General features: G+C 42.4%; 1 protein-coding gene across 7 annotated transcripts in view; it reads right to left on the bottom strand.

Moving 5' to 3' along the window:
* The window catches only part of RBM33 (RNA binding motif protein 33), a 98,626-nt gene that overhangs the window by 30,380 nt on the left and 44,620 nt on the right, over positions 1–23,626 (bottom strand). For all 7 annotated transcript variants that reach the window (XM_078378516.1, XM_020779730.3, XM_078378513.1 and 4 more), the window contains 5 exons: positions 22,186–22,336; positions 20,820–21,151; positions 18,371–18,679; positions 13,479–13,769; positions 9,360–10,076 (listed from right to left, as the gene is read on the bottom strand). In XM_078378516.1, the coding sequence (XP_078234642.1) occupies positions 9,360–10,076; positions 13,479–13,769; positions 18,371–18,679; positions 20,820–21,151; positions 22,186–22,336 (1,800 nt within the window). The remainder of the gene's footprint in view (positions 1–9,359; positions 10,077–13,478; positions 13,770–18,370; positions 18,680–20,819; positions 21,152–22,185; positions 22,337–23,626) is intronic.

Here is a 23,626-nt window from a genome sequence, read left to right as displayed (position 1 = left end):
GGGTTACCGTATATTGCTTCTATGCTATGTGAATTTCAGAGTAGAGGGGAAGAAAAAAAGGAAGAGCCAGTTTAGGATTTCAGCAGCAACATTATATGGTTGTCAGTATGGTGCAGAAATCAGTGATGGGCCAGAGCCCAGGTTCAAATCCTTACGAAGACATGATGCTTAATAATGCACTTTAGTTGTGCACTTTAAACCCATCTCACAAAGAAACCAAGAGTAAATGGGAGAAGGGATAGAGCCATATACGTTACCCTAAGCTCCTTGAAAGAAAGATGCAATAATTGTTTCACAGAGTCAAATACTCATAGAACTGTAGAGTTCCCAAGGGCCATCTAGCCCAAATCTCTGTTAAAATAGGAAATCACAGCCAACATATCACTGATAGAATATAAACATCCCTGATATTTACGTAGTTGTGTTGAGGTTAGAACTGGTTGTCATCTGTTTACTATAAATCATGAGGTATCTTCCCACTAATGTCTGTGCACCAGGAGGATCAACACTATGAATTACAGCTATGATGAAATAAAGCAAAAGACAAGATAAAGTGGGCACACACGCAGTCTATGGACAAAGAGGTTGCAAAGCAGGAATGATTCTGAGCTTAGGGAAACTGAGTAGAAGAAGGTCTAGGAGATAGAAAAGCTGAAAGACAGAAGCTCTGACCTTGCAAAGCATGGACAGTGATACATTCTACAAAATCCACTTGGACGCAAATGAAAATAAATAATAACTGTATGCTGTCAAGTCGACTCTGACTTATGCCAACCTCCTTCTAAAGTTTCCTAAAGGGAAAGGTTCCCTTTGAGAATTTGTCCAGTCATGTCCGACTCTAGGCGGCAGTTCTCATCTCCATTTCCAACCTGCAGAGCTGGTGTTTGTCCACACACAATCTTCTATGGTCACGTGGCCAGCGTGACTAGACACGGAACACCGTTTACCTTCCCACCGAGGTGGTGCCTATTTATCTACTTGCATTTTTGCATTTTGCATGCTTTCAAACCGCTAGGTTGGCGGGAGCTGGAACAAGCGATGGGGGCTCACTCCGTCGTATGGATTTGATTTTACGACTGCAGGTCTTCTGACCTTGCAGCACAGAGGCTTCTGCGGTTTAACCTGCAGTGCCACCATGTCCCACTAAAATTTCCTGGGTGCAGATTAAGAGGTAAATTATTCCCTTCTTCTGGAGGCACTCTAGGACTATGCAGCTTACCCAAGGCTATACAAGCTGGCTATTCTCCCAGGAGGCACAGTGGGGAATCTTACCTCCAATCTCTTGCTCGGCAATCAGACACTTAACTTGCTTGAGTTATATTAGTAGTGATTAACTTTCTTCAAGGGAACATGGACCAACATTTATGCCTGAGTTAAATGAAACTGAAAGAGTATGATACCATTTCAGACAGTTTGGGGGGGAAGGCAGAATACTACTGCTAAATGCTCCCTTTCCTATAAACATGCCCCTGGAGAAAAGTAGCTGGTTGCCTTCGCTTCCACTTGCTTTATGATTATACAGGACAGCAGCTTGCATAAATATGATACCAAGCTTGCAGGCTGGAGGAGATGAGCCCATTCTACCACCTCAGCATACCTCCTCATTAACTGCCTTCCTAGTCATCTGCTATTACATTTAGGTGGTGGAGGTGTAAAGAATTCTCCTCTGTTAAAGTCAGTGCTCACATTTAAAAGTGTGCATTTAAAAGGAAAAGAAGACAGATTAATCAGTTGTCAGCTGCAAGTCCCAGTTAGTGACAACAGCCTGCCTCGTTTGGGGTGGGCAATCGCTGTAATACGGCTGAGGGCCACATTCCCTTGGGGGTGATCTGTCAGAGGTTGCTTGCTTTTGGTGGGTGGACAAGGTCAGCCAAGGATGCTCCCCTCTATATTACACTTTCTCTGTAATCCTCCTTGTGAAGTCCTGGTTTTAATTACCGAATGTAGATTAAGTGGCAGCAGGGAAACAGCAGTGTACTAGGTTATATACGCTTAGAGAAAAAAGGATGCCAGGGATGTGAAGAAAGGAATGGCCAGGGACAAAAAGAAACTAAGCAGGAAAAGTGATCTGAAAGCAGTTTCTTACCTGGCCTAGGAGTGAGACATTGCAGCTAAAACTGCATGGAACCTGTATTCCTAGTGTTTTAATACAGTACTTGCGTAAATGTTCAGTTGCAAGATTGTCATCCAACAGTACAACAGGGAAAAATGCAACACCGCCCATTGGTGGGGAAAAGTACCTCCGATGTATGTATATATATAAACACACATCCAAATAAAGCAATGGTAAAGTATTTCTAGGTACTCTACACTAGAAAACCCTAGAAAGAGTTGCCACAGGTCGTGACTTGATAGCATATGACAATGATGCAGCACCAGGTACAAAATACAATGAAACTCTGCAGAAAACAGACAGTTTCAAAGGTGGTGAGGGTCCAACGATTTACTCAATGGCTCACCATTTCCAAGAGGCTGTTCACACTCATTTTGCACCCAAGAAGATTAGAGTACGAACAGCACTCTTGCTTTGCCCTTGTAAGGCTCATTCTTCACTCTACCTACCTTACAGATACTTCACAAATACCTGAATGTGATGCACTGGGGGGGGGGGGGGGGCTGAACTGGAAGGCTTTGAGGCTTAGCTAGGCTTACCTCCACTCAAGCTTCCTGCTCAGAATGAAAGTCCCAGCTAGCACCAGGGCAGGAAATCTTGAGTGGAGCCAGGCCTAGCTAAGTCTCAAAGTCTCTTGATTTAGGCTTTTCTCCAAATCGCATCATTTTAGGTGTTTGGAAGATGTCTGTAAAGTAGGCTGAATTCCCAGAATGGAGAATGATGGTTATTTGCAGTCCAGATTTTTTTTTTTTAAATCCCATCCCTAGCAAGCAGCAGACAGAACAGTCTTTAGCAAACAACGTAAAAGGTAGGAAACACACTTAGGAAAATAATTGAAGCCAAATAAAAGCAACATTTATCAAAAAATCTGAACTGCCATTCTCTAAATCGTCACATCTTAGTTGAAGACTTCCAACTACAAGCACACTGAAAACCAGAAAAACAACGGACACAAGACATGAACCCTTCCCCAAACACTGAGATACAGCGACTAAAAAGCATCTTATTATTCAGCACATAAACAAGTGGTATTATGAATGGAAGCAATGAGAACCATTTCCAAAGTTTTGTCATTGTCATGGTGATACTGGAGGCCCCAACATAGGCCACACGAGGCAGGTAAGACACAAAAAAATATTTCTGAGCAGCTTTTCCTAGCACAACTATCCATTCACCAGGAAGCAGAGGTGCCGGAGATGCTCTGCAATGTTCTAGGCAAAGTTAAGATATCAACATTCTAGTAGAACCATAACTATCTACAGTGGTGACCCCATGACGACGACCCCGCTAAACAACGAAACCGCAGGACGATGACTTTCTGCGATCGCTATAGTGATTCGCAAAACAGGCATTTCAATGGGGGAATTCTGCTTCATGACTATTTGGTCCGTGCTTCGCGGACCGTTTATTCGCACCATGACGATCTTTACAGCTGATCGTCGGCTTCGCAAAATGGCTTCCCGCTGTTTTCCGGATCCATGCTTCGGAAGGCAGTGATTAAAAACAGCTGATCGGCGCTCACAAAATGGCTGCCCTATGGAGGATCTTCGGTGGATGACGAGGTATTTTCCCCACTGGAATGCATTAACCAGTTTTCAATGCATTCCAATGGGGAAACTGTTTTCGCACGACGACGATTTCGCTGCACAGCGATTTCAGGGGAACGAATTATCGTCGTCATGCAGGGCACCACTGTATTATTCTAACATAATCTCATGCACTTGCAGGCAATGCTTGTGTGTCATGAAACTGCCTGTAAGACTGCCTGTGTTGTGCCACTGATGTTTTCACATGGGGGGGGGGAGCATTTTCACTTTGAATGCCTGTGCACAGCTTAACTGCCTTATTAAGAGTAATTCACGTATCTGAATATAGGACCTAAATAAAAGAGAGGAAAGGGTGTCATTTAAAATCAACCGATTAAAGTAGTTTTAACTATATGCAAGTTTGAGTTAAGTTTGTGTAAAAATGCCTAAGACCAATAGTTATGCAACAAGGTTACGCTTTCTGGATAAACTTCTTAAGACAAATAGACCTATTTCAACGGAGTTTCTCCTAGGCTATCTACAGAACTACAGGCTTACAACCTACCCCAAGCCCAGTGCTTTGATGGTGGTGAGTAGATCAGGCTTATTCTCTTCCAATACTCTAGAAAGTGATGCTGGTGACACCAAAAGATGCTCCAAGCCTTAACTCCACCCCATACTGCCATCCCAGAGGAAAAAGACAAGAAAGGGGAAGCAACACAGATAGATGTCGATGTATAAGGGGAACCTCTCTTCTAAAACAGAATCTATTTGGGAACTCTTCCTAAAATATCTAGATGTTGTTCATTTATTAATCTGATTACATAGTTCAATCTTTGTAATAGGAATTTGTAGCAAACAGGTAGAAACGCAAATATCACGGCGCTGTATTCTGGCTAAATCTCTGTAGTGTACTCTTCTCTAACACAGTACAGGAAAAGATATTTTCTCCATTTCTGCATCAAATGTTCAAAGCATCCTGCAGATCAATGGCTCAGTGATCTGTAGGAGGGCTGCTAAAAGAACTATTTGCATACATTTTCTATCTTCATAGTAGGAAAATGATTTTTCATTTTTGCAAAGAAGCAAGACACCTGACTGCTGCGTAAAAGCTGCTTGAACACCTGCACGTACTGTACCAGCTAATACAAAGGTACGGTGCTCATTCACCCATACTATGAAACAAACATGTTGTTAAGTTCTTCCCGGTGACCATAAGTGAAACAGCATGCAATTGCCACACCTGACAGTCTGCAACAGAGTGGAGATTTTTGGTGAACAACTTCACGACCACCCTCATTTGGACCTCTGAAAATTATTTTTTAAACATTTGTTAAAATCAAAAGCGACTTCAAATTCCAGATTTAAAAAACAAGAAAATAAAGGCAAAAAACACTATCTACAACTCAATTTAGAAAAGAATCAGCACTTGAGGGGGTGGCAGTTCTCTGTTTTTGCATGGCTGCTTCTTTTTCTTTTCCCCCCTCCACATTTTTCCAGTGGTGTGTCTACATTTATTTTCTACAACAGGGGTTCACAACCTTGTGTAACCCAGGTGTTCTTGGACTGCAACTCCCAGAAACCCTGGCCAGCACAGCTGGTGGTGAAGAATTCTGGGAATTGCAGTCCAAGAACATCTGGTCTGCACAAGGTTGGGAACTGCTGCTCTAGAGATCCCTCAGGCCTGCAACTCCTGACATTCTGTGCTATTGCTGGGAAAATTACATAGCTAATGAATGTGAATTAGGCTTGCATTATAGAACACACTTCCAATGGATAAGTCAGTTGTATGACGACGGTGCACTTCTGAAAACAGTAATCAGAGAACGTGCTCTAACTATCAAATACTGCAGTCTACTGTAAACTGTGCATAAGACTGAAGAATGCAGCTGTGCTGAATAATGTCTTCAGCATCTCCAACACTGCTATTCTTCTTAAAGGGTCTGAATCAAAATAAAGCAGAACATCTTTAAATGGTTGGTAGTTAAGGACATTGAAGAAAGTGTGGCAACACAGGAAAATCAACTTATTGTTTAAACAAAATTATGACAAAGCTGACAAAGAACATATTTGGGCAGCACACTGAAAATCAAATCACTGAAATAAAGGAAGAACACACAGATTCAGCACAGAGGAACCAAGCACAGCTGCTGTACACAAGACTCAGAACTGGCCAGGCTGACCTATGATCTTTATCTCACATATGCTTCTGGCAGACTTACAGCTCAGTCTGCCTCCTCTGTTGGCAACAACACCCCCTTTTCTCTGTGCAGCATGTGGAACAAAGTAACATAGTTATAACAATTTGACAAACTACTGAACATTTAATCAAGTATTCTGATGTCCGTTTTTATGCTTACTTTTCCGTTTTCTCTAATTTGGGAGAAGGGGGTCGAAACATTCCACCATGCAAAGGGAAAGGCTGCTCTGTAAGTGTCTGTACAGGAAAACTGCTCTTCTGTTACTTGGAAGGTTAGAAGAACTCACAGAAGGTCCTTTGGAAAATATTCAAACTGAACCATTACTAATGCAGACATAGCCAACTGTTGCATGCTATTTCACAAAAGTTACTTGTCTGCAGACTGTCTTTTTTATTCTGCCCACTGCCTGTTTTTTCCAGTAAATTGGCTACTATTATCGCCCTCTCAATAGCTCTCCTTTACAAGCAAGAACCAGATGAGGAGCACATTTTGCAGACCAGAAACCTCTCTACCACCTGGCTCAGCTTTTGTGTTGAGCATAAAGGAAGAGGCTCTACCTCTTGCATTTCTAGCACACGGAACACAGCTGACTGGCAGAGATGGAGTCACTCCTGCCACCTGATCTGAACCTTTTGCTTAGAGGTTCAGTGGGATGGTCGCACAGACATGAGATCCCCGCTCTTTGTCTCCAGCTTAATGACGTTTCTGTGCCTAATGTGGCAAGGCAGTGAAGTTCCATTTCTGTGTATCCAAGACACAGAAACCAGGACTGCTGTTACTAAAGGCATACCTTAGCCAACACTCCACCATGTTCCTAGGCTGGACATGCAGAAAGGTTTAAAATAGAAGCACAGTATGCTGAAGAAATGAATGCTTCTCTCCTCTACTGCCAACTCTCTTAATTTTTATCCTAAGCGCACAGGAGGGGGTTTCACCACCAGCAGATCTAGTAGGGAAACGTGGACAGCACTCCGTGAGCGAGAGAACCCTCGGACAGGCTTCTAACAATTTATCTGCCCAGTAAAATGTCCAGTTGCCTGCTGTGAACAGGGACACAGTTAGAAACAAGCCTGCCTGCACCTGTTCAACTAGCGAATTGCAATTGGCTCTGAAAATGTCTTGTACTGGCATATAGGATTGAAAGAACCACCAAGTCTGAACAGGTGAAAATGAACAGGATACAGGTATTACTGCCGATAAAGGAAATAAGCCTTTCCAAATCCTTATGCCAGAGGGATTCCTGAAAGGATTGTTATAATTAGAGCTGGAATTTATTCACACTCTCCACACTAACGCAGGAACCTTTGGCCTCGATCCAACGTAGTTCTGTGTGTGGGAAGAACGGGACCATGCACACAGCCAGAGCTCGCTTTGAAGTTCTGCCAGAGCAGCTCACCCTGCCAAGGAGGCATGCCAATCTGCAATTTAAATAGCAACTTGCCTCTTTAGCAGTGGGAAACACTGCAGCCACCCCCCCCAAAAAAAAACCTTGAAGGAAGATCAGATTTCATGCAGATACCTCTGCTGTGCGTAAGACCTCTCTATATTTCATTCTCCATACATCAACCGCCCCACAAATACTTGTCCAGCCCTTGCATGACAGTCTCCAAGGAAATAATTTCTACAGCCTCTCTAAGCTTCTTACTCACACTGCTGAACTACTGGTATAATTAAGCCATAGTTAGCAGGGAGCAGCATCTTAAATAACCACTCCACACCTTAAAACACCTTTCCCATCTGAATCCCACCAGCTTAACCATAATTGCAGAGAAAGTGAAATGCATTAGTAATTATTTTTTTCCGTGAGAAAAATACACACACACACAACCAAAATAAACTTTAGACCATTTAACCCATTTCCTAAGTGTTTACAGTGCAGCTCTTTTGAGTAGTAAACAGAGAACATGGCACTTTATTATCCACAGAGCTGGTTAAGTCTTTACTGAAGGGTCAGCCCTTGATAGCTGTCTTAGAAATCTTCCCCCAAAATTTCTACAGCAGGATTAGATAAGTCCCTTTAGGCAGAAGACTGACAGGTGTGTCTTGCCAAACAGTGGGCTAGGGACCATGTCTGCCATCAAAAGGTGTCTATTGGATTCTCTGCCTGTTCATACTCAAGATAATGTAAGTAAATGAGATAAACCCTCAACTCTAGTCTATTATCTCTTTATGAAGCCCTGTCTGTTCCCTTTTCTCTACCCTACAAGATAGTTACAATATGCATTCTGGACTGAGAGTTGTTCATTGAGATCATGAGGTACTGCCTACTTGGGTAGATAGATGCAACACATACTCTGCTCTTACTTCACTCGCCAATTGGTTTCATCAAATGCCAATTTGGCCCATAAACTAAACTGCCAAAGTCAAAACTTAAAATACTGAAATAAAAAATCCAAGCATATTTTGGAAAAAAACAAAACAAATCCAATCTGCTTTGTATGATGTCTAGGTAGAGAATGTGGAGAAGGCTTAGCTGCTTCACTAAAACCTTTCCTGGGAACTATTTAGAGTGCTGTAATACCACCAACATCTGTGGTTACTCCTGGAGCTTGGATATATATACCTTTCCTATTAGCAGCTAAGCAATTTTTCACTTACAAAATCTTGCTATTTCTGTCTTTAGGGTGCGATGGAAGATGACTTGCCCTTACATCAATTTTTTCATCCTGCTAGCAAAACACAATGACTGTTCCTTGTCTTTTTTTTAGCATTTCAACTATCTCTTTTTCTGTGCATATACTAGATACACTCATCTCTTAACCTTTGCTCCTGCAAAATCCTGTGCATAGTGAATTGTTCCTTTTTATTACTTACTACTTTTATTTGTATACCACTGTTGGTCTAGAAGGAATGTATATAGAGTTTGTTCCCTTCCTTTAAATAGGGATTATTCTCCAATTTGCCAACATTTTTCTTATATTTGCATCCTAAAACTTTTACACAGTTCTTAGATTTTCACCTAAGCCTGGCTAAACAGAAATCAATGTTCTGGTCATTATCTACCTGTTAGATTCTGGACAACAATCTTTCTTCCTCGAGGAGTGAGCTTTTATTCTGAACATAACACATGACGTGTTTGATCGGTTGTCCACTACAGCTATCAGTTCCCTTTTTAATATTATAGTTTAATACCCAAAGTTTTTAATTTTGACACAAAATGAGACCAAGGCATGGCTGCCTTCTAATAAGTAATAAGCCTGTGGTCTGCCTTTCATGTTGGCTGTGTTTGCCACGCCACTTTATGACATATTGTAATGGGTACCACTGGTATCCCCTGAGATTCCAATGCAGGAAAAAGTACAATCTATGGGTTCTGGTGAGTCACAAAAATAGCTACATATACCCTTATCCACTACACCAGTTGAAAATCAGCAGGGAAAGATCTGAAAGGTGAATTCTGCAAAATCTATTATTTCCAATGTCAGTTTCTTTTAGGTTTTGCCAACAGCACCAATAAGACAGACGCAGACCACAAACAAGCCACACAAAAACGACAGACAGACAAGCCTGGTAACTTACCCCTCCTGACAATTTAATCACCCTGACTTTGGTGCCAACATGGGGCCCATCTCCACTACCACTGTTTGCCCGCTGCATGACAGTTCTTTTCACCCCAGGCTTCAGTTCCTGAGGTTGGCTTTGTACGGATGCCACCCGAGCAATCTGAGATGGGTTCAAGTGTGTTCCAGCAGGCTTTATTTGAAACCCTTTATAAGGCAGCTGGAGTTCATTTTCAGGCATTGCCCTAGTCTGTCTTAGCTGCTTTACTGTTTTTATTTGCTGTCCTTGAAACTGTGCATTATCTCCAGCCTGTGGAAGGTTTGCAGGCTTAAGCTGAGGAGTGGGTGGATTCGGAGCTACTGAGTCCTGTTTTTTAACCATTAGCCTGCATTTCACATTTTGGCGGGGTGGGGCACCAGGAAGAGGCAGCAGTGGGCTTCCATTGGTGGATGATGAGGAAGTGTCCTCCTCCTGCTGTTGCCTAGAAGGGCCATGCTGTTGTTGTTGTTGTTGTTGATGTTGTTGTTGTTGTTGTTGTTGCTGCTGCTGCTGCTGCTGCTGCTGCTGCTGCTGCTGTTGCTGCTGTTGAGCAAGTCTTTCAAGCAACTCTCTCTTTCGGGCCCCAGCCTGAAGTTGCCGCCTGAGCTCCTTCTGTTTCAGGATCTCTTCCCTCAGACGCTTCTGCTCCTCTATCTTCAAGCGATAAAGTCTGGTCTCTTCATCTTCATCTGGGAACTATGGCATACCAACAAAACAAAGAAGGGGTGGGAAAAAGAGGTTATGGGGCAGTAGCTCCTATATAGGTTTGCAAAAATTGGCATTTACAGTGGTGCCTCGCAGAATGGACGCTCCGTAGAGCGACGAATCCGCGCAACGGTGCCGTTTTTGCAATCGCAAAAGCGATCGCAAAACGGCACCTGGATAGGGCACAATTCACAGAGCGAAGGTCGGTAAGCAGTTCGCTTACCGACCTTCGCTTTGCGACCCGCCGATCAGGTGGTCGGTGGGTCCAAAATGGCCGCCACGTGACCCCAAAATGGCCGCGCGCGTTTTCGCGCCCTTGGTAAACGAGGGGAGGGCGCGAAAACGCTGCCAGAACATCCGAAATGGCTGCGCGCAGCGTTTTCGTGCCCTCCCCTCACTTACCAAGGGCGCGAAAACACTGCGGCCGGCCATTTCGGCTGTTCCGGCGGCCATTTTGGACCCGTCAGACAGCTGATCGCAGCCATTTTCACGCCCTCATTCAGCAAGGGGAGGGTGCAAAAATGGCTGCCAGCCGCCTGGAAACATCGTTGAACAGTGAGTATTCAGCCCAATTGGAACGCATTAAACACTGTTTAATGCGTTCCAATTGGTTTTCTTGCCCCGTTCAACGATGCTTTCACACAGCGAGGGTTAATCCGGAACGGATTAACCTCGCTGTGCGAGGCACCACTGTATATATATCACAGCGGGCAACCAGCAAACGTTTATTAGTTATTAATTAACCAAGCTAGACAGAGTCCAATAATATGTAACTCTACTTTGGACTTCACAGAAATAAGAAATCTGAATGCTGAAACTGAAGCTCAGAACTCATTTAAAAGTTGCTGAAACCAATTAAACTATTAATATAATTCAAGATCTTCAAATATTGTTTCAAATGGAAGCAGCAACAATACAGAGGCAGCCCAGTGTCACACAGGTTTTATCTTGCTCTTTTCTGACAAACTAACAAAAGGTAGGGTGGTAAATGACCTGAAAGGCCCTGATTAGAACTATTGATTTTTCTTACAGAATTTTCAGCCTGATCTGAAACTCATTTGTCACACAATAATTGGTTATAATGAACAGCACAAGTCAATCTCTCTGACCTTGAACTCATGCACTCTCTTCGGAATTAAAATGTTGCCAAATGCAGTGGTGGAATATTAATGGTATATCAGGAATGGCTTTAATATTCCAGCCTCAAGCTTTTCTGAAAGTATTATACCCTTTTGTGTGACAAATAACCTTTCCAGAAAACCTAAAACTCTGGCAGAAAAATACATCCGTATAAGGTTTGAGAGCTCACAAGAATCAGCAGAAAAGCTGCTTTCTAGAGCCACTCCTCAGTTAGCAAGCTTTGAAAGGACACACATTTTACTAGTAAAACAGATTGAGCTCTATCTGAAGTAACACAATAGTTTAATCTTTCTGTACGATGAAACTTTATGGCTTTAGCACAAATAATTTAGCTCCTTATGTTTCTTAAATATATCTATGAGAGAATTTTGTAAAAACCTTCAAATGGAAGGCCTACTGTTTTTGTTGGCATATCAGGCAAAATCCAAACAAAAAAAAGACAAAAACATGTGACATCTTAAAGACTAAACACTACATTTTAATGTAAGTTTTTGTGGACATGTCCACTTCATCAGACATTAAGAGACAGAATGAAACGAAAATATATGAAATACCAGCTTCACATTCTAAATGTTCATTGATTACATGCACTAATTAGGCCTATGTTTGTTTTATAGTCCTGTTGTAAAAATACTTCAGGAAGAGAGAAAAGACAACCGGTCTGAACAGAGATGAGAGATGGAGGAGTAACCTATTTTTTGTTTGTTTCTGTTGGGTAACCTATTACTGTACTGTGGGTGATACATATAAGAAGTAAAAGGACAAACATTATAGCAAGAATAGAGGATGTGTAGCTGTCCTGATACTGTTGCGCTAAGAATTCTTTCAGGCCCACTATACTATTCAGGGCTCTTTGGAGATGCGGTCAAATAATATCTGGAGGACATCCTCCCAATCCCTCAAACTAGAGCAGGCACCCTCCAGATGTGTTTGACTACACCTAATATTTTTATATAGATAGTATAACTATGGTAAGTGGGGATGATGGGAGCTAAAGTTCAACACATCTAGAGGGCACCTGGTGGAGAGGTATATTCAAAGCTGGATTTGAATACACCTCTCCACCCCAAAGGTTCTCTCACAGAAAATTTCCAAACTTTTTATCTCATGCTTGCTTCACTCTAGAAGACAAATTAAATTCTCTGTGACAATAATCTGAGGATTCAAAAGGAATACAAGTGTGGATACTGACGGGTTTATGAGGAAGTGGATTTAATTGTGGCATTCTGGAATGATAAATTGCTGCTTGCTCTGCAACAGTACATCAAGAAATGAAAATCTGAATTTATAAGATGTTAAAATGATTATGGGGGTGCAAGAAAAATTGAGTGTGATTTAAAAGCACAGCTTGTTTTTTGTTGATTTTGAAACTACAAGCTGTTTCCAGCCTGCCTGAGAACAAGGTCATTGAAATGATAACATTGCTTTGAAGAAATTCATTCATGTGTGTGCTAGTTTTAGGTGGAAGTGAATTAATATAAACAAATATGGAGTGACATCATATGTAGTAGAAATGACGTTGTTCATATGAAAATGACGGCCATCTTATATTTTGTAAACATCATAAACTCCAACAGCATACTCTACCATGAGAGTAATATTTTGAGTTTACAGGAGGTTAGCATCCTAACCCATTATTACTATAATTTGATGATCACAGCCATCAGTAAGAGAAACACAGATTAATCTTTTACAGTACTGTTTCCCAATGTGGTAGGCATGACCCAAGGAAAATGTGAAGACAGCTGAGGTGGGGGGGGGGAGAGATGAGGAGATGGAATTAAATATACATGGTGTGTGTTGTGCAGGGGAGGTGGAGACAACTGGGAACAGGAGTCCAGTTCAAAACTCTAGAACTGACAAGGCCTGATATGTGGAATTTCCCACCATCTGATTTTCCTCCAATCTGTACAAATGATAAACCTTTTCTTTTTTTCCATTTACTTTGCTCACAATTTCAGCTGATCTGATACTATTTTAATTATGGGATTGACAGAATGGGTTTTACTGGTATGGAATAGATCATTACACTTAAATATTCACTATATATGTGCCACAAGTCCAAAACCCGGTTATAAATCTTTTAGTAATTGCTGCTAACAACGTTTCCCAAAGTTCATTAAGACACCTGTCCCCCACTGTTCATTCAAGTAAAACGTACACACTATGCATAAACGGATACAAACCACCAAGAATGCTGAGCGAGAACAATGACACTGACTTACATGCTACAAAAGTGATTTTTCCTCTTACCTCCGGCTCCGATTTAACCTCCACTTTAGGCTGCTGTGCCACGGGAGTAACAGCCCTAGGTTTGGCTTCAACCTTCCCCTGTTGGTTCCTGATGCTGGGAACCGGCCTTACAGCTGGGGTGGTGCTGGTGATGGGTTTCACTTGAGCAGCAGGGGCTGAGGTTCGTCGGTTGTTCGCAGCCTCAATAGCATGCAATGGTGCTATTGGTAATTCACGCAAGTTACTATTCCTTTGGGCAGGTGGTGGGAGCTGCTGGTTTGGACGCTTTGCCATGTTTTGGTTTGGCATGTTCTGAAAAAAATGAGTTTTGGAATAAAATTATACTTTCAATTCTTAGTATGTCGACTACAATAGAGAGAGGTGACTTTGGAGGATCAAGGGCTCACTCTGTCCTCCCACGACCCACCACAGGCTGTACTTGCTGCCAAAATTCAGCAGCAAACAGGAGGGGGGGGGCATTTAAGGCCAGCATCCACTGGCTTTAAACAGGTTTTCCTCATTTGTGACCAATATCATCAAGCTTTTTAAAGGAAGCAAAGTGCTTCCTTTAAACATTTTTTTCCCAACTCCATGGTTTTTGTAGATGCTTCAAAAGGCTACCGGAAAAAAAGGCTTTGGGAAAAACATGCAATCTGCGAGCTGTTAACCCAGCTGAAATATCACAGAGAACAAAACATGACACTAGTGTTACTCCTGATGTTCTATATATTTTTAAAGTTGTTTCAGTAACATTTATAGATCTAATTCTTCTTTGACATGCTAATGGTTATAAAAACAGGCCTGGATCAACTAAGCAAAATGCGACTTTTCCAAAGGAAGACTCACAACTCATAACCAGGCTGGGGGTCAGGAAAAAGTATCTTTCTACCATCAGTAAATTCATATTGTACAAGTGAAGATATCGACCCAACCTGCTGAGAGCTCTCAAGAAGAAGGAAAAAACTTTTTTTAAAAAAGAGACTAGTAGTAACCAATTTGATGACTTCTAGCAGAGAAGAAACAACTAAGAAAAAGCAACAAATGTTTTTTTTCCTGGAAGGTTACAAGACTGGTGACAAGAGATGGATGCATATAATCAACCTTACCTCCAGACATGATCTTCCCTAAGCAGTCATGATGGAGTCCTTCACAACTTGAATCTCATTTATATAAAATCCTTCCACACAACCCATATGGAAAACCTCTCCTTGACTAAAACCTCTTCTTTCCTTCACTGCCTATTGACCTGTTGTACTCTAGCACCACAGCTTACAGACCATTTTTTCCCTCCATACTTTTGCCTGTCTTGTCTGGACCATGAATCCCTAAGGCTAGGACTACCTTTGCATCACACGGCTAAAGCAGTACCTATCAGGAATACAAGGCAGAGCTGGAAAAAAAATCACTTGCCTGGCCATTATCAAGGTGCCCCTTGTGAATCGAGACATGGCGGGTTAATGTCTGTAGAGACAGGGGCCAATTGCCCTTTTCCTAGAACCACTGTGGGTCATATCCCACTGCCAGCAAGCCAAAAGAGGATTTCCTTTCAAAACATGGTGCACGTTCTCTGCATAACCTGTTTTCAAAGGTAACCATGCCTTCTTTCGCCAGCAGCAGCAAAGAGAGGCACTCCCTGTGCCACGTGTTGTCAAACCTTAAGCTAGAAATGTTGAAAAATCTCACTCTTATCGGTTATGACTCAAACTCTGCACTTTGTGCCACTCAGACTGTGAAGGTGTTCACAATGCTATCCATTTGGATATTACAAGATGATTTTCACATTCTGAGGCTCAAGGGTAGAGACACCATGCTTAGTGGCGTGCGGACAACTACGTATTTCATTAAACCTCGCCATTCACAGCCGAGTACCTCTAGTTGAATGAGGAAACTAGCTATGTCCCAGAAGTTATAAATATTTCCTTAAGAGAGTAGCTGCAGCCTTCTTAGAGGTGGTAATGCAAACAACTGGGGGGCGGGGGGGCAGAATCACTAAAAGCAAAGCAAAGTATGCTGCTTATATACCACCCAATAGGGCAGTCTATGATTTAATTATGCAGGCTACACATTGCCCCTCCCCTCAGCAAGCTGAATACTCAATTTACTGACCTCAGAAGGATGGAAGCTTGAGTCAACTCAAGCCAGCTCCCTGAGCCCAGGATCAAACTCAGTTTGTAAGCAGAGTCTTCACTAGAGTACCGCAGTTCAACTACTGTGCCACAAGACTCCTTGTGATTTTAACTAGACCTCATGATAAGCAGATTATCCTGATAACAATAAACAAATGTATAATCCTTTTCCTTGTTGTGCCTCACACCTAGAATCACTCAGGGATGAAACTAATTTTCTTGATCCAATCTAATCAAGAGTTACGCTTGGGATTAGCACTGAAATGTCTTTAGTGGGATGAAGATGTGCTCATATATGGAACACTCTTTCACAGAAGTGGTGCTGAAAGATTTTCTACTCTGCCTATCTGGTACTTCTGCTTTGGGTCTTTGCAAAATTCTGTCTTGTACCCATTCTATTTAACATCAAAATGAAACCACTGAGATTTAGAGTGCACACCACCAGTATGATATAGATATAAAACTCTTTACCCCCCCCCCCACACACACACCAGATCAAGGTGAAATAAAAGAAGTACTTTGCAAGTGCTTAGTTGTTGTATGGGAGTGGGATAAGCGCCAGTGAACAAGTTAATTCAAGCAAGATGGAGCCCCACTAAAGCTGAATGCCCCAAACTGTCAGATATGTCTAGTTATAATTCCTATCCAGGAACAGCATGGGTAATGGATGTGCTGGCATTCGAGGGCAAGATTGCACTCAAACATACTTCGGCAGAGCCAGATTGTGGGAAGCTGTAAGGCAATCATATTCACAACCTAGGGGTAACTGAGGATTCAACTCTATCACAAGAATGTCTACAATGCAGAACATCTTTGTCCAACTTAGGGGTGTCATGCCATCTACAACCTTGGATGGTGATAACCTGGCCCGGCTGCTGATTTGTTTCTGGGCTTAATTGGACTTGCCTGAACATATTCAGATGTGCGGGCCATGGTCCCCTACTCTGACCTGAGCCCTGAAATGATCATCAAAGCCCCTGCTCTGAATGCCCTGCCCTGAGATTCAGCAGGTGCTACTATGAGTAGGTTTTCTCAATGAGTCTCTTCCCAGCACCTTATGGAACGGAAATTCCCAGAAGTCCACTGAGTGGCTATCTTGTTGGCTTCAGTGCCAAGCTTTTTTAGCTGTTTTGTTAGCTGTATTTTAAAGATGTGGTTTAGAACCTTTTCTTCCTGGCTGAATATTTTTTTGGAAAAGAAGAAGAAATTCAAGCACATGCTGCCTTTAATTATCTACCCTTTAATCTCTGTGTCCCTGCTGCCATTTTGTTTAGCTTATGTTTCATCTATGTATACAAACCTAGCTGGCTAGATAGCTCAGCAGTTTGAGGTATTCAGCTGCAGAGCGAAAGGTTGAGAGTTTGATTCCCCATGGTACTTCCTGGGAGAAAAGCCAACCAGTGTGATCAATGTGCAAGCTGCAGTATCCTAAGGTGCCCCCAGAAGAATGGTAAACTACTTCTATGTATTCTCTACCTCAAAAACCCTAGAAAGAGTCACCGTAAGTTAGAATCAACTTGGCAACATGCTACTACTGTATTATATGATACCTTGAGAGTTCTGGCTACCAGGTGACTTGCTGAGTTGAATGAGTTGAATGAATGAATGAATGAATGAATAAAGTATTACAGACACTGTGACAGGATGGGTAGAAAATTTATTCTCTGCTCCTTTGTGCAGCTCTATGCTGACAAGATTGCTCTGTATTTCTCACAGGCAACATCAAGACTCTTCTCTAGTAGAGAAGAATGATAAGGGCTAGTGTGGAGAAACATTAGCTATAGGAGATACGAAAAAGCCCTGCTAAATATCACTGTATACAAAGTACAGTGGTGCCTCGCAAGACAAATGCCTCGCAGGCCAAAAAACTCGCAAGACAAATGGTTTTGGCAATGGGGGTTGATGACTCGCAAGACAAATGTTCCTATGTCCGTGCTTCACAAGACGAATGAACAGCCTCATGGCACAGTGGTTAAACTGCTGTACTGCAGCCAAAACTGTGCTCACGACCTGGGGTTCAATCCCAGGTAGTGGCTCAAGGTTGACTCAGCCTTCTATCCTTCCGAGGTCGGTAAAATGAGTACCCAGCTCGCTGGGGAGGCAATGTATAGCCTGCATAATTAACTTGTAAACCACCCAGGGAGTGCTTGAAGCACTATGGGGCGGTATATATGCAGCACACTTTGCTTTTTTTTTTTGCTTCCATTTTTTTGTTCCTGCCTCAGGTTTGCCGATTTTTAAATGTTTTTCTATTATGTTTTAAAAGTTAAAAGTTTTTTGATTGAAATTTTTGAAATCATCTTTACAATATGTATGGCTTTAAAGAGCACTTTATAAACCCTTTGTAAACCAAATTTGACTTTTTTTGCCCATAGGAACGCATTAAATAGATTTCAATGCATTCCTATGGGAAAACACGTTTCGCAAGACGAATTTTTTGCAAGACAACATTAACCGCGAAACGAATTAAATTAGTCTTGTGAGGCACCACTGTATATGTATTCCCTACTTCTTCTGGATGCTGCCCTGCTCTCTGGAATATATGGCAAACAAATACAGCTCAGGAGACTGGAAATGGGAATAACAGCACTGTGCAGGATGGGGAAGACTCAGGTCAACAAAGTAAAAAGGTAATTACTCCCTCATTGTTCCATACACGAGGAAAAAGTAGGGTAAAGTTAAGAGCAAGCCAGGCAAGTAGTGATTCATTTTAAACTGCAAATTCCCAGGCAGTTTTGTCTTCAACCAATACATGCCCCAGCTTATAACTATTTTAATTACACTTACATGCCTGGCTTTTACCAGACCTTGCCGCTGCTGACACTGCATCCGGTTGCCACTTGGCTGTTGCTGTGATGTTTGCATATGAGGTCTGAACTGGGACGGGGCCACCGGGATCAGAGGCTGGGGAGGCACAGCAAGAAGGTGATGCTGCTGCTGATGCGACTGGTGTTGCTGGTGATGCTGCTGGGGTGGCTGGGGATGCTGTGGGTGCTGCTGCTGAGGCTGCGGGTGCTGCTGATGCTGTGGCGGCGGGGGCGGGTGCTGCTGATGCTGTTGGTGTTGGTGTTGCTGCAAAGGAGGATGCAAGGCACCCTGTTCATGGTTAAGGGAAGACACACATGTCAGAAACGAAGAAAACTGCCGTTCACAAAGGCTCCTCTGTAGGTCAGCTACCAACACGCCACATGCCACCATGACCAGTATTAGCAAAGCAGCTGGTATTAAAAACACCGCACAATTCTATTTTCAGGGATGGGGACTTCGGTCGTGGGACTTTCAGTCAAGTCGGACATAAGTTGCACCAGTGACTTGGCTCATACTTGGCCCATACTACTGCTTTCCCCCCCAAAAAATGACTCCAACTCGACCTGGAACTCAGGACCCACCTACTCCTCCCTTTTTTCTGGAGGGAAAAAGATTATTTTTAATATGGGCTTGGGATTAGTACCAAAGATTCAGATGTGGACTCAAACCCAAAGACTTGGCAATATCACTCTTCATTTTCTTAAAAACTGAGTGTCTCTGGATGTTCTATATGATTACTGAAGTGTAAACTTTAAAAAAAAAATAGCTTCAGAGAAAGTACAGTGGACCCTCGACTTACGGAATTTATCCGTATTGGAACGGTGGCTGCAGGTCAAAAAGTCTGTAGGTCGAGGCTCCATTGACCTACAATGCATTGAAAACCGATTAATCCGTAACCGGCTGTTTTTGTTCCGGTTTTGTTCCATTTTGGTTTTTTCCCGGTCTGTAGGTCGATTCTCTGGCTGCAAGTTAGATCTAAATTTTGCTGCCACAGGAGTCTGTAACTGAAAAAGTCTGTAAGTGGCGCAGTGGTTAAAACGCTGTACTGCAGCTAAAACTGTGCTCACGACCTGGGGTTCAAATCCCAGGTAGCCGGCTCAAGGTTGACTCAGCCTTCCATCCTTCCGAGGTCGGTAAAATGAGTACCCAGCTTGCTGGGGGGGCAATGTGTAGCCTTTATAATTAAAATTGTAAACCGCCCGGAGAGTGCTTGTAGCGCTATGGGGCGGTATATAAGTCCAATAAATAAATAAATAAATAAATAAGTGGAGCCGTCTGTAAGTCGAGGATCCACTGTATTTGTGTGGTGCATCTGTACATTTATTAGCAACATCACATGGAAAGCAAGTGTGCCAGCAGAGGGTGCTCTAATCCTAGTTGTTGACTCCAATGTGTGTTTTCTAGAGGCACACTTCATCTATTCGCTATACAGGAAACTTGTTTTTAAACAATAGATTATTTTCATATTTCTTCTGGAGTAAATCAATTTAGGAAACCATGGAATATTGAACAAAATGTCACATTACAAACTTTTCTAATCTCATTAGCTGTGAACAGCTTTGGAAAAAAATCAAAGCAGTTTAATATCTTCACTTTGAACCACTATGCTGATATAAAGTTGCCACTAACCCTCCTAATTCAATTAGCACCAGGCACAAGGGAAAACATGTTTTCATGCTTGGCACAGCAATAAAGGCACATTTAAATTTCATCTATATTTGCAACATCAATCCAAACATTAAACATTTTAATTCGGCTTCTCAAATTGAGGTTCAGTTTTTCAAAGGTTTACACAACGTTCTGCTAAAGGAAAAAAAAGGGTGGGATGGGGGATTGAAGCTCTGTAAGAATGGCCAAGGGTGAAGGCAAACATCTTGCACAAAGGATCACAGGAGCAGAGCCAGAAAGGCTGATTTGGGGAGTGGGGGGTGCGCTCCTTCACCTGAAGCTGCTGAGATATTTGAGGTCTCCTTGAGGGCTGGAGATTAAAGAGGCACTGCAAAAACGAAAAAAACGAAAAAAAAACAGGGCATGCATTCCAATGCTTTAGAAAACACAATGCTTTAGAAAACACAAATATCATCCTTTTTACAGCAATTGAGGGATAGCAGAGATAATGTATATATGGCACAAACGACTGCTTCAGCAGTTCGTTTTTTGTCCAAACAGGTGTCTGGTGCTTCCCAATCCCATCTCCTCTGGTGCACCCACTCAGAGGCAGTGTCCCATAGAGTGTGCGTCCACAAGACTGGGAAGCACCAAGGATCTGTTTGGATATCAAATGAACCGGCATGAATCATTCAAGCCAGAGGTTCATGCCCGTATCTACCACTGACCAAATAACGAAGCTCACAAAATGGCAGGAATTGGATGCTAAGGATTAACCACTCTTGCAGAACCTTTCCAAATGCTCTCTCTGGTTTCATACCTGCATGTTGGGTTGGGTGAGCGTTGTTAAAAATGGCTGCCCCGGGAGCTGCAGGAAGGACTGCCTGGGAGGGAGGAAGGGCCGTGCATTTGCGGCTCCGGGTTGGCTGAAGTGAAGGACGCCCACTGGGCCCTGCGGCTGAAGGTTCGGTCTCACCATCCTCTCCCTAGGAAATATGGGCTGTTGGCCCTGCTGATTAAAACCTGGTCCAGGCTGGTTGAAAGCAAGAGGATTTGGGCTGGGAACAGGATGGGTATTGTTGAGAAGCGGCGGTGGTGGTGGTGGAGGGGGGCTCCGCTGCTCAAACAGGTGGTGGTTGGGAAATCTTGGCTCTGTTAAAAAAAAAATCAGAAGCATTAATGACACCAACCTGCTTGTGTAAACCAAATTTTAGGGCATTGACCTGCCTTCCCCTTTCACCATAGATAAAAGCTACCTAGCTGTCATCAATAGACAGCATTATTTGTCCAAATAGTCTAGTTTTGTCTACTCTGACTGCCAGCGCATCCCCAGGGCTGCAGGAAGAGATCTATTCACCATCTTCCTGATATTTTCACATGGATGCCAGTGCTGAAGCTGGGACATTTTGCATCCAAGGCATGAATGCTGCTGTATGTGCTTTGAATCCTACCTACCACAGCTGCTTAGACTGTCCAGGTGTTCCTGAAAAGGAAAGCTTTGATTATAGTGCCACCCTATGGGTCCTGGGTGAGTGGAGAGAGATCTGCTCAGTCCAGAGTGGCCCACTAGGCCCCAGATTAACAACCCAGGTACCGATTTCAAAGTAAGACCACAGCTCACGTTCTCAGTCGGTAACTAGTCAACACCACACAATTAGGTAATCTCTGTAATCAAAGCATCAGTTCAGTGGAATTCAGAAAGAGGGGATTTTCAGTTAGGGCTTCCATTTCATTTCATTTCATTTGGAAGCAGTCATCATCATTAACTAACCACACAAATATATTTAGAAGCCACAAATTTAGAATTTAAATTCCATAAGTTATATGGGAATATGCTTAATGTACTTGTGAAAGCTTCACTATTTTTGTCAACAGCATACTTAAGCTTATCCTCATATTTAGCTTATTCTCAGGCTCAGGTTTACCCTTTTTCACAATTTCTCCTGATATAATTTCTCAGCAACAACAGAAACAATAATGACAAACACAGCATTGATTGTTTACAGGTGAGACCTAAATCAAGAGCTATACTACCTTAAGAATTTGTGTCTAATCAGTAAACACGGATCTTCAGATAGCTGGACTCCTCTCCTTCCAGACTGGCCAAGAAAAACATCCCAATTCTTTGGTTTACGCTAAGGTCTATCGGTGCCCTCTGCTGAGACCTGGCTGTGTGAGGAGCTTACCTCCCATGAAGAATGGCTCTCTGTCCTGCGGAGGCGGTGGGGGCAAAGGAGGTGGGGGCCCTCTCCACTGATCCTGCAGGGAGAGTCTGGGGGCTTGATTGAAGCTGGTAGGTACAGGGCCAGGAGCGTTCTGCTGAAAATCGGGAGGACCCTAAAAAGTGCAGGGAACCAAGTCATTAAGGCTAAATCGCTCTTGAAGCATTTATCTTGCACACCATTCAGAAAATATACGTATTTTTAAAGAAGGTCAATGCACCTTTTTTATAATCTTTATAAATTGACTATCTTCCACCACTGTAGTAGCAAACACTGAACTTAAGGCACAGCATCGTTACAATGAATTCAAAATGTTGTAATAATCACCGCAGCACCACAGGAATGCCATCTCTTTCCAGCTTACTGAAATCCATGCAATTATTGGCCTTCTATCCCATTAATCCAAAAGTCTGAATGTCTACTTTAGAAACCGCTCCTGACATTTATCTCTTTAAACCATGCTATTCTGTGCTATCTATTTACTATAACCTAAGCAACCAAAATGAAGCTACTTTAATTTTCTGGATGTCATAAATTGATTTTCCCCTCATTTTGAAGTGAAGAAATCATACCGCAAGAATAACAGGGAACCAGCATATGACAAAGCATACAACCCTTAAATACTTGAGCATCTGAAACGTTCGTTACAGAAGAGATATGAAAGAATTAACATAAATTTGCCACCCTTGGTTTTCAATAAATGCTTTACAGACTGATACAATATTTTGCTGTTTTTCACAACCAGCAAAGGAAGGAACTTTTTAAACTCTAAGCTCAGTAATTGATTTTTTAAAAATGATTTTATGATGTACTGTAAAGACAGGAATAATTTCTAACACAAGCACCAACTAACAACATTAATAGGAAATGATGGTACTATAGTGTCATGCCTCTTTTTAAGAAAAAATGTTCAGACATGAGCACTTGCAGTCCTGTGCCAGTTTGTATTCTGGATTCCTGACATTTTAACAATCACATAGTAGCTGATCTGAAAGTCCCACGTTTAGTTTAAAAATAATTTCAAACTCCTATATTCTTGGTCTTCTATAGAACAGTAGTACAGTTAATCATGTGCAGTTGCTGAAGCAGACACTGTTCTTAATGTGTTATGTACCAACATGTATCGTCAAATGTACCATTAAGTCGGAATCGACTTACGGCAACCATAATAGGGCTCTCAAGGTCCAGAGTCTTAGTCCGTCACTCTATCTACTACACCCCACTGGGAATCGCTTTGTTCTTAACACCACAAGCTTATTACATTTTCAAGGTGTGTAAGATTCCTTGCAGGCCTGTTTGATTTGCCTGGGAATCTCTTTTGTTGGTGTATATACACATATACATACACACAGAGACATAAACACACACACACATGCTAATTACTGATAAGGTTATCTACTGATTA

The sequence above is a fragment of the Pogona vitticeps genome, chromosome 6, assembly GCF_051106095.1.
Source record: "Pogona vitticeps strain Pit_001003342236 chromosome 6, PviZW2.1, whole genome shotgun sequence".
Taxonomy (NCBI): Eukaryota; Metazoa; Chordata; class Lepidosauria; order Squamata; family Agamidae; genus Pogona; species Pogona vitticeps.
Note: the sequence above shows the minus strand (reverse complement) of the source record. Positions and strands in the feature narration are given on the sequence as shown.